General features: G+C 39.7%; 2 protein-coding genes across 2 annotated transcripts; both read right to left on the reverse strand.

Moving 5' to 3' along the window:
* Positions 1-8,607: 8,607 nt before the first annotated feature.
* On the reverse strand, positions 8,608-10,890 carry LOC138208668 (sialic acid synthase-like). Its single transcript, XM_069166735.1, has 4 exons — positions 10,765-10,890; positions 9,075-9,290; positions 8,880-8,979; positions 8,608-8,780 (listed from the first exon to the last, which is right to left on the reverse strand). The coding sequence occupies exons 1-4, from the start codon at positions 10,888-10,890 to the stop codon at positions 8,608-8,610; spliced, it is 615 nt and encodes a 204-aa protein (XP_069022836.1).
* A 542-nt stretch (positions 10,891-11,432) lies between these two features.
* Positions 11,433-16,514, reverse strand: LOC138209520 (sialic acid synthase-like). Its single transcript, XM_069168156.1, has 6 exons — positions 16,296-16,514; positions 15,931-16,146; positions 15,484-15,583; positions 13,921-14,075; positions 12,835-13,101; positions 11,433-12,487 (listed from the first exon to the last, which is right to left on the reverse strand). Exons 1-6 carry the CDS (start codon positions 16,425-16,427, stop codon positions 12,302-12,304), a joined length of 1,056 nt encoding a protein of 351 aa, XP_069024257.1. The 5' UTR covers positions 16,428-16,514; the 3' UTR covers positions 11,433-12,301.
* Positions 16,515-17,538: the final 1,024 nt, after the last annotated feature.

A 17,538-nucleotide genomic window follows, 5' to 3' on the forward strand; every position in this document is an offset into this window, starting at 1 on the left:
ATGTCTGTCATTTATGAATCAATGCTAATGATTTACTCATTTACACATTAATTCATTAGAAACTAAATGCTTATTTAGTATAGTTTAACCTTTGTTCTAGAAGTATTACTATTGTCCCAGTCAAAAATGTGCACACTGAACAAATGTTTTTGAAGAGTGTAAAAGCAATTCCACTTTATTGCAACTTCTGTAGCTTAGCTGATTATTAGTTTTGTTGCTGACATACTAAAATATAAAATTATCATAGTAAGACAGCATTCTTAATTTTAAGGATAAATCAACACACAAACATACTTCTTCTAACATACACATGGATTTTGGCCACAAAGAGTTTCTAGGTTTAATGTGGGGGTCAAAGGCCAACGGTAAAGGTCACAATAACCTCACATCTGTCCCATTCTTGTGAACACAATATGAAACATTCACTTGGGCTCGATGATGAACTAAAAAGATTTTGGTGATGAAAGGTCAGAGATCAAGGTCACTGTGACCTCATGGGTCACTGGTTGACTAGTTTTGTGACACTGTACCTTTGGACCACTAGGGGAAGGTGTATTTGATTTTTTATTTCCCTGCGATAACAATGATTTGTGTACTTTGTACACTTCATTGTGATGTGAGGAAGCAAACTCAAATGCTTCTCTGCAAAGCAAACAATGAGCTTCTCAGATTAACAGTTTGTATCGTGAAATCATCGTGAACAAAGCAGTCACTCTCAGGTTCACTTGTTGTATTATTGTCCTTTGGGACTTCACAAAGCTTCATGAGGTTGAATTCCACTTTACATTAAGTAAAATTTTGCTTCATCCACATTACCAAGAGATACAGAAAGTTCACACATTTTATAAAATAAAAAAGAATGCTCTGGTTTTTTAGTATTTTAGTACATATTTACTACTTTCTGCTGAAGAAATAGTCCCTATTTCTACTGCCTGCAGTGCACTCTGAGACCCGACCTCACTGGACAAGGGCTCTCACTCCTCATAAATCCCAATACAATTATGCTTGTATAGTCGTACCTTTGTTACGCATAGCTTCATCAACCCCACAAACATCTGTTTCTGATTATTTCTGCTTATGTTTATTAACATTAATAAAACAATAGGGGCCCCTGTGACAGACAACACAATCGTACTCTCGAACTTTCAGATTCATAGGGGATTTAGTCTTGGAACCCTCACCACGTACTGAGCCAGCAGAAATATGGTCCATTATAACCAGCCTTGAGGTTTTTCCACGTGGTCACCTGACTCAAGACTGCCGATTCAGCTTTTTTTCTCTCCTGGGTTCACCACAAATGCACGACACCTGGCCTACTTAAAGATGCGGTAAAGTAGAAATGAAAAATAGTTTTATATTCATCACACCACACAAGTATGTGTTGTTAACTACCCATCCAAATTTGAATGAAAAAAAAAAAACACCGACAAGTATGTTAAATTAGGGTTTGAAATTGTAGAAATCGGAGACAGCAGACAGTGAGCTCTCCAACTACTTCTAATGCAGCTGCATTACAATAGTGGAGATAATAAGAGCGGAGGAGTTGATTTAGTTCTGTAACGACTGCAACATGCACAACACTGCATTACATCACATGTTAATTCATTACATCACATGCCAATTCAGTACATCACATCAATTCATTACATCACATCAATTCATTATATCAGGTCAATTCAAACTTTGAACCTGCTCAGGTCGAGCCGACAGTCTTTCTTTTCCACTGATGTCTCTCCACCTCCACCTGCTCTCTGCAGCCTCCTGCACATGTAGTTGGGTTCGTTTATCCGGACCGGTACCGGTACATGTAACCGAGAGGGTCGGTGATTGTAACGTTACACCGGAGTACAAAAACAATCGGGAGGACTAGATATCGGGAGGACTAGATATCCTCTGGTCCATGTTTACCATCACCCCGACATGTAAAATACAGAGTTACATATATTGTAGTTCCTTATCGGAGCTATATTGAGACGCATAAAACAATCCGCGGTTATCGCAGCATTTTCCTCTGAACTCTGCTCGGCTACGAGCTCAATAGACACTAATTAGCACATTAGCTCCCATTTCACCAAAATACCGTTATTCTACATCGAGTAAAATCACGTCAGCAGTTTGCACTGCGGACTAAATGTAGCAGAGTTACTGTGGAAAAGTTATCTAGTATAATTATAACAAGGACACAGAATTTACGCTGACTGGTGGACTGCTGCCGGTGCGACCGGGAGATGAACGGCCGGGAGGGTAATTTTTTTTATTTTTATTTAATCTTTATTTAACCAGGAGAGTCCCATTGAGATTAAAAATCTCTTTTTCAAGGGAGACCTGGCCGAGACAGGCAGCAACATAAGAAACACATAGTTAGAGACAGAAGAACACAGAATGAGACAAGTTAAAAGAAACTAAAAGTTAAGAGTCAGCTACGTAACCTGGTTAATTTAAAAACATTGACATTTTTGGGAACCCGCCTCTATTTCTTTAATTTTAGATTTAAAATCAGTAAGTGGTATCAGTTCTTTGAGTTTTAAATCATTCTGCAACATATTCCATGATGAGGGTGCAGAGTACACAAAAGCCCTTTTGTCAACAACCTCTATTTCACTTCCTTCAAGAGTGACCACCGAAAGGATATTCTGTGGCCTACTCCGAGAGTTTGAAAACAACATAAGTTTTGTCTTGTCTGTATTTAGAACAAGTTTCAGTTGAAAAAGGGTATTTTGAACAACATTAAAAGCATTTTGCGAGAGATCAATTGCCTGCACAAGAGTTGACGCACAGCAATATATCACAGTGTCATCAGCATAGAAGTGAAAGTTAGCGTCCAACACATTTTGGCCCAGATTATTTATATAAACAGTAAATAAAAGTGGACCTAATACAGAGCCTTGTGGCACACCTTTGCAGACAGTTGCAATATCAGAGCATAGGCCATCATATCTGATGCACTGAGACCTATTTTCAAGATAGCTTGTGAACCAAGCGACCGCTTGCTCCGAGAGCCCTGAGTTGAGGAGCCTTAGCCTTAAAACATCATGGTCAACTGTGTCAAATGCCGCAAAATGACGCACAATGTTGCTTCTTGTCAAGAGCAACAGAAATGTCATTCACCACTTTCACCGCGCTGCAGGAGGAGCGGTGCGTCCGTGAACTCAATGAAACAATCCGCCATGAAATGGTCACTGCAGAGGCGGCTGTTGGTGTTAATCCTAAAGTCTCCTTTAGCAAGGCTCTTCACGAAATCAATCCACCTCTTTTTCCTTTCTTCATCAGTAGGAAATTTAAATAGCGATGCGACGCTGCTGGTTAAGCCTTTTTAATAGTCCTTTGTTTTATAGTTTGTTGGCAATTCTGATATTTCTGAAGAAAATAAATATGTCAGGTTCTGGAAAATGTGTATTAATCAATGCATGAAACATCTGGAATATTTTTGTAACAAACAAAATAGACTGTAGGTTTGATTGGGTCATACATCTAATCACTTCCAAACCTAAACCTGATAGAAATCTATAAGGCAAAACTGGGATTTATATTTCTGCGCTGACAAAATGTAATTTTTCATGATCCAAATAAAATCAGAAAAGATAGTAAGAAATGTACAGAGTATAATTTCTATGCAGATACAGTGCATCCGGAAAGTATTCACAGCGCTTCACTTTTTCCACATTTTGTTATATTACAGCCTTATTCCAAAATGGATTGAATTCATTTTTTTCCCTCAAAATTCTACACACATCATAATGACAACGTGAAATACATTTTTTTGAAATTTTTGCAAATCTATTAAAAATCAAAAACGAAAAAAATCACATGTACATAAGCATTCACAGCCTTTGCCATTCACTCAAAATTGATCTCAGGTGCATCCTGTTTCCACTGATCATCCTTGAGATGTTTCTACAACTTGATTGGAGTCCACCTGTGATAAATTCAGTTGATTGGACATTATTTGGAAAGACACACACCGTCTATATAAGGTCCCACAGTTGACAGTGCATGTCAGAGCACAAATCAAGCCATGAAGTCCAAAGAATTGTCTGTAGACCTCCAAGACAGGATTGTATCGAGGCACAGATCTGGGGAAGGGTACAGAAAAATTTCTGCAGCATTGAAGGTCCCAATGAGCACAGTGGCCTCCATCATCCGTAAATGGAAGAAGTTTGGAACCACCAGGACTCTTCCTAGAGTCGGCCGCCTGGCCAAACTGAGCGATCGGGGGAGAAGGGCCTTAGTCAGGGAGGTGACCAAGAACCCGATGGTCACTCTGACAGCGCCAACGTTGCTCTGTGAAGAGAGGAGAACCTTCCAGAAGGACAACCATCTCTGCAGCACTCCACCAAGCAGGCCTGTATGGTAGAGTGACCAGACGGAAGCCACTCCTCAGTAAAAGGCTCATGACAGCCCACCTGGAGTTTACCAAAAGGCACCTGAAGGACTGTCAGACCATGAGAAACTAAATTCTCTGGTCTGATGAAACAAAGATTGAAATCTTTGGCCTGAATGCCAAGCGTCATGTTTGGAGGAAACCAGGCACCGCTCATCGCCTGGCCAATACCATCTCTACGGTGAAGCATGGTGGTGGCAGCATCATGCTGTGGGGATGTTTTTCAGCAGCAGGAACTGGGAGACTAGTCAGGATGGAGGGAAAGATGAATGCAGCAAAGTACAGAGACATCCTTGATGAAAACGTTCTCCAGAGCGCTCTGAACCTCAAACTGGGGCGAAGGTTCATCTTCCAACAGGACAACGACCCGAAGCACACAGCCAAGATAACAAAGGAATGGCTTCGGGACAACTCTGTGAATGTCTTTGAGAGGCCCAGGCAGAGCCCAGACTTGAACCCCATTGAACATCTCTGGAGAGATCTGAAAATGGCTGTGCACCGACGCTCCCCATCCAACCTGATGGAGCTTGAGAGGTCCTGCAAAGAAGAATGGGAGAAACTGCCCAAGAATAGATGTGCCAAGCTTATAGCATCATACTCAAAAAGACTTGAGGCTGTAATTTCTGCCAAAGGTGCTTCAACAAAGTATTGAGCAGAGGCTGTGAATACTTATGTACGTGTTATATTTTCATTCTTTATTTTTGATAGATTTGCAAAAATTTTCAACAAACTATTTTCACTTTGTCATTATGGGATATTGCGTGTGGAATTTTGAGGAAAAAAATGAATTTAATCCATTTTGGAATAAGGCTGTAACATAACAAAATGTGTAAAAAGAATATAGGCGTCGGGGCTGCAGTTTAGGGGGTGCTGGCGAGCCATTTGGCCACACCCATGCGCGAAACCACTAAAATATGTCATTTGTTTGCTCGGAGAGACGCATGTACTGACTTTTATGAGTTTATGAGCATGTTAAAGTTGCCAAAATGTCAGTAGTATAATTTCTATGCAGATATATAAAATCATCAGACAGGTCGTGTCCTCTTGTATTCGAACAGTCACATGTCATCGACGCACACATGGGCACTGAATTATCCTTTTATATCTTTATATCCAGCTGGAAAACACTTCTGCAAGAGAGAGATGAATCATTAACTTGAGATAAGCCGACCATCTGCCGACACTATTGACACCGGCACACTAACCAGGTGGAGGTGTAGATAATAAATATTTGTTTACCCACATTATTTACAAATATTCAACTCATTATTTGAACTAAATCAGCGCTTCAGTAGACCCAGGTGAGAAAGGCTGAAGGATTAAGGAAAATAGAAAAACAACTCTATCTAGTGGTTCAAGTACAACATTGCATCTATTTGAAGTCTAAAAACGGAAAACTTCAATTTTTCTTTCCAGGACAAATTGTGTCATTGTGAAAATTTGTTGGAAGAGAGATGGATCAGACGGTGGGTCATGTGAAGGAGTTTAAGTATCTCGGGGTCTTGTTCACGAGTGAGGGCAGGATGGAGCAGGAGATTGACAGGCGGATTGGGGCAGCAGCAGCTGTCAAACAGGTGCTGCACCGGACCATTTTGGTAAAGAGGGAGCGGAGTCGTCTCAGGCTGGTCACGAGCTCTGGGTGGTGACCAAAAGAACAAGATCGCGGTTACAAGCGGCTGAAATGAGTTTCCTCCGCAGGGTGGAACGGCTCAGCCTTAGATAGCCGAGATAGGGTAAGGAGCTGGGACATCAGGAACTAGGGACCCCCCCCTGGAAAACGTCGCTGCTGAGAGGGAAGTCGAGGCCAACTTGCTCGACCTGCTGCCAACCTCGACCCGATCCCGGATAAAGCGGAAGAAAATCAATGAATGGATGGATGGATAATTTGATTATTTCAGTTTATTAACAAAGATGATGTTACAGAAGTGTAGTTTCTAACGAGGGTATTACTCATCTTATCATTTTTAATGCATTTTTGTTATTAATTGTGAAGCACTTTGTACCTGCAATTTTGAAAAGCATTATCTAAATCAAGTTTATTTTTGGTTATTGTTATTTGCGGTTTGAATGATGAACCTAATCATGAAAAGGATAAAAGAATAATAATAAAACAATTTCCTGCACTCTGGAAAATGGTGTTTGTTGCCAGTAGGGGACGACAACTAACACTTAATTACAAAATGTAGAAACACGCATTCTCAGGTGAGTTATGGAGGTTTAAAGAGACTGTTTTCTGGTTTTAAAGCAGATTTATGGACGGTTGTGTAAAAACATGTTTCCGTGTTGTGACTTGACGGAGGTATGGCTTTAAAAAAAAAAAAAAAGGAGTGTAATTTTTGGACACCGATTTTTCTCAAATCTGATACACCACATCAAAATAGCTGCAGATCTAAAATGAGACGCATTTACCCAGACTTATCAAACCATAACTACAGTATATTACAGTCATGACAGGGGTACTTCTATGCTTGTGGAGCACACACACTGTTGAACTGAGCAAAGAAAAAAAAAAAAAATCAACATTTGAGCGACATTTTATTTGGAGTCTTCCATCGTTTCAGAACATCACATATCTCAACGTGTTGACATTCATGCGAGTACTAAAGTCCATCATCTTGAAATCATAGACAGGAGGAGTTGGCTTCATGACCAAAAACAAGATCAGTTGTGAAAGTGGGCATTTGGCTGGATACGCAAAGAGAAGGCACAATTCAGACACAAATCTGATGCAGACAGTACACTGTATGCACATTTGCTTTGAGAGTTGAACCCAACAATTTTTCTTTAGGCTTGCTTTGCTTCTTTCCAAGAAGCTGTGCTAATAAAAGCCCCTCTGGTGCCAGTTGACACTCTTGACAGCTCAGTGAACTGGTACAAGAATATGAAGGACACTCAAACAATTCCTGATGCGTGCGAATGGCGCATCATGATGTGCAGGGGGCCGAAGGAAGCAACAACCTTCAGGAGTAAGATTTCAAGTGACGTTGTTTGATCAGCATCAGCACCTTTTGTGACCGCTGGTACCACGCGCACATTCATGATTTCACCATGGACCGGAAAGAGAGCGCACACCAAATTATCGGTCAAATTTTTTTGGGGTACAGAAAGAAGTCACGGGGAGTCAAATGTTGAGGGTGAGGAAGTTGCGCGTTGTCAACACGCTTGTGAGCGGGCAAGTTGTCAAAGTGCCATCGCTCCACAGTTCTGGTGGTTTGCAGCGCACGTCATCCCTCCGACGCCTCAGACCACCACAGGAGAACTCTGTGTTCACAGTCTCACCGCGGGGGACAAATTCCCGGTGCACAACCATGGGAACGTTAATCCCAATCCCATCTGGTTGGGCCTTTTTCGGTCTTCGACGGTGACGGCAAACGCCCTTCAAAGCAGCCATTTGTTTCATTGCTTGGACTTTCTAAAGAATTTCATGAGCCTTTATTGCCGATTTCCTGAATCGGACATAAAATTTGATGTAAACTCTCTGCTCAAGTCCATGGTGACATTGACAATGCGCACATACCAGTGCTCACAAAAACATGTGTAACTCCGAATCTGATGTTGTTCAAGCAACGTAACTTGGAATACTTACTCGTGAAGGTTATATCTTCCCCCTCGCTCTGTGCACATCATCATCGTGGAGGGCAAAAGGAGAAGTCTCACAACTTTTGGATTGCCCCAGTGACTGCTGGGTAATTAGACTCTGTGATCTCACTGTTGTGTGATGAGATGACCAAAAGCAGCTTCATCTCCACGTATTCCACATTCATTCAATCTCTCCAGTGCAGGCGGAAACTGAAGTGTGTTTAGTTAACAGCAACATCTGGATCTGCACTAATACTGACCGCAGCGCTGAGACTACGATCGAGCCTCTGGATTTGTCAAAGAGCCAGTTAACCAGAAAATTAGCGAATTATGTTAAGGCAACTTTTAGAAAATAAAAAAAAAAATGGTTTGGCTAATGAGAACTGAAAGGGGGAATGAGTTAACAGCTTAAATGTTATCACAGCTCCTGTGCTCTATCAGACTCCAATGCACTCTCCAATTACAGAACAAAATACTGATCATCCATGATTTAAATGTCAGAAGTCTCAGCAGCACCGAGCAAAATTACCCCAACACTCCTCCTTGTCATCTTGACCTCCTCCCGAATTATCCCCAGAGGAATCCATTCAATATCCTCTCAAATGAAGTGCCTTTTTCTTTACCGATTGCAAACCTCTCTTCCATTCTCAGCACTTGGCCTTCTTGCCGTAGCTGGTTAAACCAGAACAACAGTCAAACTGATGTTGTTGATGATGCTGAAATCTTTTAGGCTGTGGTGAACTCTTATTCAAATCTTTGACATTTCCATGTGTATGTTGAATTATTGCGATGAAAGCACTCTTCTTTTTATAATAGAAACCTACAATGAGTGAGAAACCACAGAAAGAAGAACAACAACTTCCATGTATACTTTTTGCATTTCAGTGTCAAACGTTTGTCCAGTTACGCTGGCTCTCACCTTTCTTGGCAGTTTTCTCCAGGTAGGGGAAGTTGTTGGTGTCTCCAGAGCCCACTTTGAAGAAAGGCACATTGAGGTCATGGAGAAACTCCACCGCCATCTAAAAGACAGAAAAAGTTCTAGTTCAACTTCTCAGCCGATTAAACCCCACCCCCCCAAAAAAACAAACCTTGAACGAAAAAGTATCAGTCTTACCTCATCCATCCCAGAGGCAGTGAAGAAGATCCCCACCTCCTTGGCATATTTCTGCAGTTCCCTGTACTGCTCGTGGCTGAACTCCAGGTGGCGCTTGTGCTCGCCGTACATTTTCCCCCAGGAGTGTTTGGAGGTGTACGGCCGCTCCAAAGCTCGCTTGCTGAATTTATTCTCCAATTCACTCTTCTGGAACTTGGCACAATCTGCACCACAGTCCTGTGGGAGAATATAAGAAAAAAAATATTTAAAGAATGGTCATGCTTTATTCTAGGCTTGTCATAGTTTACGTTAATGTCCTACAAGACAACTCTCTATAGCCAACCTCATAAAACAGGAAACGATTTTTAATTTGTTACTACTGACAACAGGAGACGCTGTTACATGTTTGTTTTTAATTCATAATTTTTTTTTCTCTACAAGAGAACATGCTAATCACAATTAAAAGGAATGTTGCCAAATCTAAATAAATGCTGAATGATGGGTTCAAATTTAAAAGTTTTTTCAATGTAATTCTTCAATAAATCCCAATCACTCAGAAGTGTGTCTTTATTTCCCTGAAACTGGTGCAAAGTTACAAAGCGCGTTGCAAGAATTTATTAAGAAACGAGATCCTTCAAAATAAAGAATAAAGGGAGGAGTTTTCTGAAAAGATATTGCTTGTTTTTTCTGTTTATTATGTGCATGTGCAAATATTGATTTCATACCCACTGCTGCACAAAACCCAGGAAGAAACTAACTGACAGACCAGTAAAAGCCTCTGGTTTAAGAAACCCTGCCTCATGGTCGTTGTCCTGACTGATTTAACGAATTAGTGACAGAACCAACTGGTTACCACATACGATAATAATGACCTTGATTAGTTTGTCGATTAATTGATCAGCTGTTCGGTCTTTAAAATGTCAGAAAATGGTGAAAAATGTCAGCCAGCGTTTCCAAAAGCTCTAACTGCAACCTAAAACGTCTTGTTTTGTCTCGACCAACAGTCCACAGCCAAAAGATATTCAGTTTATCATCATGGAGGACTGAAGGAAGCAGACAATATTCTCATTTAAATGCTGGAATTAGAAAATATTAGCAGATTTTCATTAAGTAAAAATGACTTGAAACGATTTAGTCATTATCAAAACAATTTCTGATAAATGTTACTTGATTGAGTAATTGTTGTATCTCAATTGAAGGCTGTCTCCTGTGGAGCTGAAGACTGCAACACACTTTAGTTTCAACTACTTCCGGTACATTTCTTTCTTACAGTTAAATTTGATACAATATATTGTTATAATAAAGTATAATATACGTGTGTAGTCGTGTGGTTTTTGCGTGTTTTTAACGGTAATAAGATGAGATAATTTGCCTCGGATGGCCAATGCATTCATAAATCTGTCAACATGGCTAAACACCTTTTTATAAAGTTCCTTCAGAGCTACAGTCGTAAAACCACATCAGATGGTATATCATTAATTCAAGCATTTCAGGTCATACAAAAGACTGTCGTTAATAATTTACTCATGAATGGTTCAGAAGATAGTGTGGTGAGCAAGACATTAAAATGGTCAGTTTATAAATGGAATTGAGATGACAACATGCCCTGTGTTAATGTGTCGGCTGTTTAAGACAAAATCATTCAAAATAAACCAATACAGTTACGTGTGATTTTTTTCTTTCTTTTTTTAAATTTTTTTTTTATCTTTGCCATCTTGATCATTTTCTTGGCAATCTCAATGTCTCCCTGGTGGTTCTGTCCAATTTCGGCTATGATGAAGCACGGATGGTTTCCTCCGATCATTCGACCGGGACACAGCTCGAATTTTAAAGGCATTTTCAAGGAAAGAGTTGGAAAAAACAAAAAAAGACGCAAATATTTAAAGCAATTAATAAGCAGAGAAACGGAGGGAAGATCGAGTGGTCAGATCTGACTGGAGAAACAGACCGGAATGGTTTATGTGCTGCACAATCAGGATATTCAGGGACTTCCGGTTTTGTAGTGCAACGAAGCAGCCGGATTTCCTTTGAAAAAATAAAAGTATATAATTCTGCATCTGTTTGAAAGAGAAAATGGAAAGAAAGAAATCTTCTGGACTTTAAGAACAGGATGTATAAACACACAAAAAATGAAACTCACTTGAATTGAAACAAATCAAGATGCTTGGACATTTGTTTTCTAATAGTTTGCCTACTCAAATTTTGGATAAGTATAATATTAAAACAAACTAAGCACTGTCTGACGAGTTTCTAGAAATAAAATACACATGAAATGTGAAAGTGTGATGACAGAATGCAGACGAACTGGAAATGGAAAGAAACAGGTGAGAGATTGCTTGTTGAGATCTATTAATAAAAGCTAGAAAACAGGGCTTTTTAAGATATCTTTTATTTATAAGATTATGATTTCAGAATCAGTGATCACTGTGAGAGGACCACATAGGACAGCAGTCAAAATAACAGACGTTATAGCTGCAATCCCAAAACCATTCAACAACAACATCCCCCGGAAATACAGTACATGGATGCAAACTCAGCCAACTTCACCAGCTGTTATATGAATGCATCTGCATTCTAACATACAAACGTTCATCTTGTTAAAGCCGTGCAAATGACACAGCAGCTATGCAACTCTTTCTGACATCTTATTTTAGAATATGTCATCGTAGGAATGCAGAGGGTGGGAAAATATGTCCGAGATAAAAATTAATGTTCGTTGAACTTAAAACCCAAAAACACGCACCTCAGGTCAGTTGGCGCCGCGGTCGTGGCAGCCTGTTGCAGCAGCTCCCCCTCGGGATGCTGCTGTAGTGAAAGAATTTCCCCTCGGGGATTAATAGAGTACAATAACATTTTTAAAAAAAATTTTTAAAAATTTTAAAAATGTAAACTGTCAACACCACACCCTATAATTACAGGACAATGACATTTAAGGATAGGTCATGTTTGGTTCAGCTCTCATTATCATGTGGAGTAAGTTCAGAACCCATCAAACCTGTTCACCCTCAGGGTAATCTACCTTTTGTTCTCCTCGTCTTTCTATTTACTCAGATTTATTCATCCGTTCATCTGTTTTCTTGCCTCCCACATCATTTACTGAATGTCTTTATGTTCACACATTGCAACACTGCCCATTTTCTATCTCCCTGCCTCTCTCTCTCACTCTCATGTTCTCATTCCTTCTCTCTCCCTGTCATCTCCTCTATCGATCCGCCCGTGTCTCTCTCCCATCCTTTGTGGAGGATCCTTTATGCTATCATGTTGTCCAAGATGCTGTCGTCGTCCTCCACATCGACTTTGAGCTTCTTGCCTACCAGCTGCTCCATTTTCTCCGGAGCAATGCCCTTTGGCTCGCCAACCTTTACTGCAAACATATCCAGGGAGAGCACCGTGCCTTTAGGGATGGCCCCCTTGGCCACCACTGACTTGCCCAACTGGAGCAAAAAATGAAAAAAGGAGAAAGAAAGAAAATCACAGAAAGATTAATGAAATACGGCAGAGATGGAAAGAATAAGGAATATGGTTTGACATGTCTTTCAAATTGCGTATTACCAGCTTGTGAATCAGGCTTGCCATTCAAAAATTAGCTGTCCCTAAGTCTGAGCTCAAACTCTGGGCTAATTTTATTCAGAGTCACAGAATAAATTATACCACTGTTTTCAGTGGCCCCTTTAAAGTGGGTGGCTTTACTTCTCACTAATATATAGCACCGCATAAAGGTGATTAAGATGATGAAGAAAAACAGTTGCCTGACTTGTAATGCTTAATGAATCAAACCAACCTTGTCGTGGCAGTTCTTCTCACACGGCAACATCTGCTTGAGAGATGATCCCATCGCCGTCTCCACCAGTCGGATTGTCCGGACCAGCTCTGCCAGCTCGCTGGGCTCCAGGGATGCCTCGTGGTCATTTCCCTTCCAGGTCTTATCCAGGGTCACATGACGTTCCACAACCTTCGCTCCCATCGCCACGGCAGCCACAGTGATGTGGATCCCCTGCTCGTGTCCAGAGTATCCGATGGGAACATCTGGGAATTCCTTCTGGTATTTCTTAAGGAAACGAGAGAAAAAGTATAAATCTAATGGTCACAATTTATGTTGGTCATTATCTATTTGATCTATTAAAATATTATTGCAGTGAAGCTTTGATTTATAAACTGAGCTAATTCACCTAATTGCAAGTGAGTAACTGTGGGGAAGTTAACTTGGAGGGTTGTCTGAGATACCGTGACAAAAAATAAAAGCAGCCATGTCTTGTGATCAATTTTCATTCCAAAATCCACATACATATAAAGGCACAACCACAAGATGTTTCACTTTCTAAACCATTCTGTTGGCTGAAATCCATGTACAGTGAGCACACAGTATTATTACTGTCACATGACAGCCACTGGGTTTAAAGGCAGGTAATAGTCAAGCTTGTTTAAAGTCTTGAGTTTGAATATAAACAAAATAGAATTTCAAATATAAGAACGTGAATGTAATGTAAAAACATGCCCACACCTGGTTATAGTTGATCTTAATATATATTTCATTAAATAAGTATTTTCAGTTGGACCACCAGAATTCTGAATCGGAATTTAACGAATGACAAAATAATGAATCATGGAAAAATGATTGACTTTTATGAGAGAAGTTTATGCTTTTTGAATGGATATCTATTGGAGCCGGAGTTTCTTTTGAAACCAGCCCCTGAACCAACCACCATCAAAGGACTTAAATGCACTTCTGCACTGGCTTAACTTTTTAGGCTGGAGCCTACATCATTTTTATGGACAGTCTATTGGAAGAGCCCAGACTCAATGGTCCCCGTTCAGAAGGCCACTTAGGAATCTGGAAGGATGCACTTCTTCTATTCACTGATCTTACCTTTATCACGTTGAGGTTTACTTCTTTAGGGTCCAAAGGATAAGCGCTAGTGCACTGCAGCAAAGTGAAGTTCGGATTGTGTCTCTTTACTGTCTCGTAGACCCGATGTATCGTCTCCATGGACTGCATTCCAGTGGACACCACCATGGGACGTCCTGACCAAGATCGATGGTACAAAGACAAAGAGAGCGGAATATATGGCTTGTGTCTGATGATTGTGAAAGAAAACTCTTTAATGTTTGTCATTTATGAATCAATGCTAATGATTTACTCATTTACACATTAATTCATTAGAAACTAAATGCTTATTTAGTATAGTTTAACCTTTGTTCTAGAAGTATTACTATTGTCCCAGTCAAAAATGTGCAAACTGAACAAATGTTTTTGAAGAGTGTGAAAGCAATTCCACTTTATTGCAACTTCTGTAGCTTAGCTGATTATTAGTTTTGTTGCTGACATACTAAAATATAAAATTATCATAGGAAGACAGCATTCTTATTTTTAAGGATAAATCAACACACAAACACACTTCTTCTAACATGCACATGGATTTGGCTCTTACAAAGAGTTTCAAGGTTTATAGTGGGGTTTTTATTTTCCTGCGATAACAATGATTTGTTTACTTTGTACACTTTTTTGTGACGTGTCATTGTGATGTGAGGAAGCAAACTCAAAAGCTTCTCTGCAAAGCAAACAATGAGCTTTTCAGATTAACAGTTTGTATCGTGAAATCATCGTGAACAAAACAGTCACATTCAGGTTCACTTATTGTATTATTGTCCTTTGGGACTTCACAAAGCTTCATGAGGTTGAATTCCACTTTACATTAAGTAAAATGTTGCTTCATCCACATTACCAAGAGATACAGAAAGTTCACACATTTTATAAAATAAAAAAGAATGCTCTGGTTTTTTAGTATTTTAGTACATATTTAGTTACTGGAACTACTTTCTGCTGAAGAAATAGTCCCTATTTCTACTGCCTGCAGTGCACTCTGAGACCCGACCTCACTGGACAAGGGCTCTCACTCCTCATAAATCCCAATACAATTATGCTTGTGTAGTCGTACCTTTGTTACGCATAGCTTCATCAACCCCACAAACATCTGTTTCTGTTTTACAAGACTATAAATCTCTTAGTACAGCTTTTCAACAATCAAAACTCAGAACCTGAATCGGAGGCATGGTCATTACTTTTTATTTGGCAGCCATTCAGTCCTGCCCACTTTTTAACTGTCAAATGTCGTCCCAATCAGAGATGAAGAGATAAGTCTTGAACATTTGAATCTGTTGCACTTGTGACCACACCCATTCGTTTTCCAGTCAGTTGTGGTCAGGAATACAATACACTGTACGGATATAAAATCTACTTTTCAAACAGGAGCAGACAAAAGGACACATCGGATGGATTTACTTTTCACTATAGACTTCAAAAGGATGACAAATCCAGTATTCTCCAGGACAAAGAAAACCCTCAAATGTTTTTCTCTTCCATAACCTGTGAAGTCAGTTCAGGAAGAGTTTTTTTTTTTTTTTTTATGTTACATGCTTCATAGCCTCATACCTTTTTTGGCTGTTTTCTCCAAATATGGGAAGTTGTTGGCATCGCAGGAGGCAACTTTGAAGAAAGGCACGTCCAGCTCATGAAGGAAGTCCACAGCCATCTGTGGAACTCAAAAGTATTTAGTACCGTACGTCCTTTGTAAAGTATTTCAGCGTTCCACATAAAACAATATCTGTGACATGTATGGTACTGTTACATGTGTTGTGGTAATTCAACTATTACCTCAAATTAACTGAAACATCTGCAGGTTCAGTAAGAATAATTTTTGTTTGTTCTTGCCACTTGTGGTTTTTTTTTTTTTTTTTTTTTTTTTTTTTTTTTTTTTTATTATAAGGAATATAGTAATATCAAGAACAGCCAGTGAAGTGTTTCATATTCTTCTACTTTAAAGAGTAGTTAAATGGGGCTCTTGCTTGGGCTGCACAGCAACATTTGTGTTTCCTTTACCTCATCCATGCCCGAGGCAGTGAGGAAGATGCCAACCTCTGCTGCATACTTTTTCAGTATCTTGTACTGATCATGGCTGAACTCCAAGTGACGCTTGTGATCGCCGTAAGTTGCCCCCCACGAGTGCTTTGAATTGTAGGGCCGTTCCAAGGCTCGCTTGCTGAATTTGCACTCTAACTCACTTTTCTGGAATTTGGCACAATCGGCACCGCAGTCCTGAGATGACAGACGAAGAGAAGGGAAGAGAAGAGAAGAGAAAAGAGAAGAGAAGAGAAGAGAAGAGTAGAGTTATTTTCACAGTTTAAAGCATCTTCTTTTTTTTTTATTGCCTTCCTTATAGATACAGTTTCACCTTTTTAACTTACCTTTGCCATCTTGATCATTTTCTTGGCAATCTCAATGTCCCCCTGGTGGTTCTGTCCAATTTCAGCAATGATGAAGCACGGATGGGAATCCCCGATCATTCTACCGGGACACAGTTCAAATTGCAGAGGCATGCTGGTGATGTTGGCGGTGAAGTGACTTGGCAGATGAGAGATGTCAAATTAGGTGAGCTTCCTTCAGGTAACCAAGTGAAGAGGAATTGTCATACGATGCATTTCCCTTTTTATCTAGTCTGGGAGTCCCGCCCCCACAGCCTCTAAATTTACACGTAATGCAAATTCCAGGTACACACACGAGCACATATCTTTCTATCTTTGTGAGGACACTCATGGACGATGGATTTCTTGGCCTTTTACCCCAAATCTTGACTTTAATCTGATTCTAATTTGAACACTAACACCATGTTTTAATTGAGATGTTAGAAGCTGGATAAAAAAAAACAAAAAACGTTTTGTCGTAATCCTTCAAAACTATTTTCATGGTTAAATGTTTGTAGTTACCAGTATTTGTTTTTAATGAACATCCAACTTTTTAATTGCTGCTCATTAAAAGAAAAGTAATATGTTGAGTATTTTTGTCCATTTTTAAGAACTAAAGTCCTTTTTTCATTTGATTGTATGATGTTTGTTTACCTACATTATTTACATATATTCAAATCATTATTTGCATAGCTGAAGGATGAGCAGAAACAGTCAGGACTATAGTCACTCTTCGTTTCCCCAGATGCTGAAATAGAAAACCGCAGGCGTTTCAAATAATTTTGTTAGACAGATTTAAACAAAGAAATGTGCCTGGACTCGTGCAACCGATTTTGCTGTAAGAGACGTGTCGTCTTTTCAAACAGAATGTCAAACGTCCGCAGGGTTCCACTTATCTTGACAGTAATGATGAACATAAAGCTGTTATGATTACACCAACAAGCATCTAAAAGGCAACACAAATGATGAGACTTCTGCATTTATTTAATGTCAGCAGCTCAGAAAGGATTCAATCATCAATCAGCATGACACCAGGTAGCCAAAATGTTGGGCCACCCCTCCCTTTCCAGATACAGTGCATCCGGAAAGTATTCACAGCGATTCACTTTTTACACATTTTGTTATGTTACAGCCTTTTTCCAAAATGGATTAAATTCATTTTTTTCCTCAAAATTCCACACGCAATACCCCATAATGACAAAGTGAAAATAGTTTGTTGAAAATTTTTGCAAATCTATTCAAAATA

This window comes from Embiotoca jacksoni, unplaced genomic scaffold (assembly GCF_022577435.1).
Source record: "Embiotoca jacksoni isolate LCO1_2020_lvr unplaced genomic scaffold, fEmbJac1.0.p SCAF_4, whole genome shotgun sequence".
Lineage (NCBI taxonomy): Eukaryota > Metazoa > Chordata > Actinopteri > Embiotocidae > Embiotoca > Embiotoca jacksoni.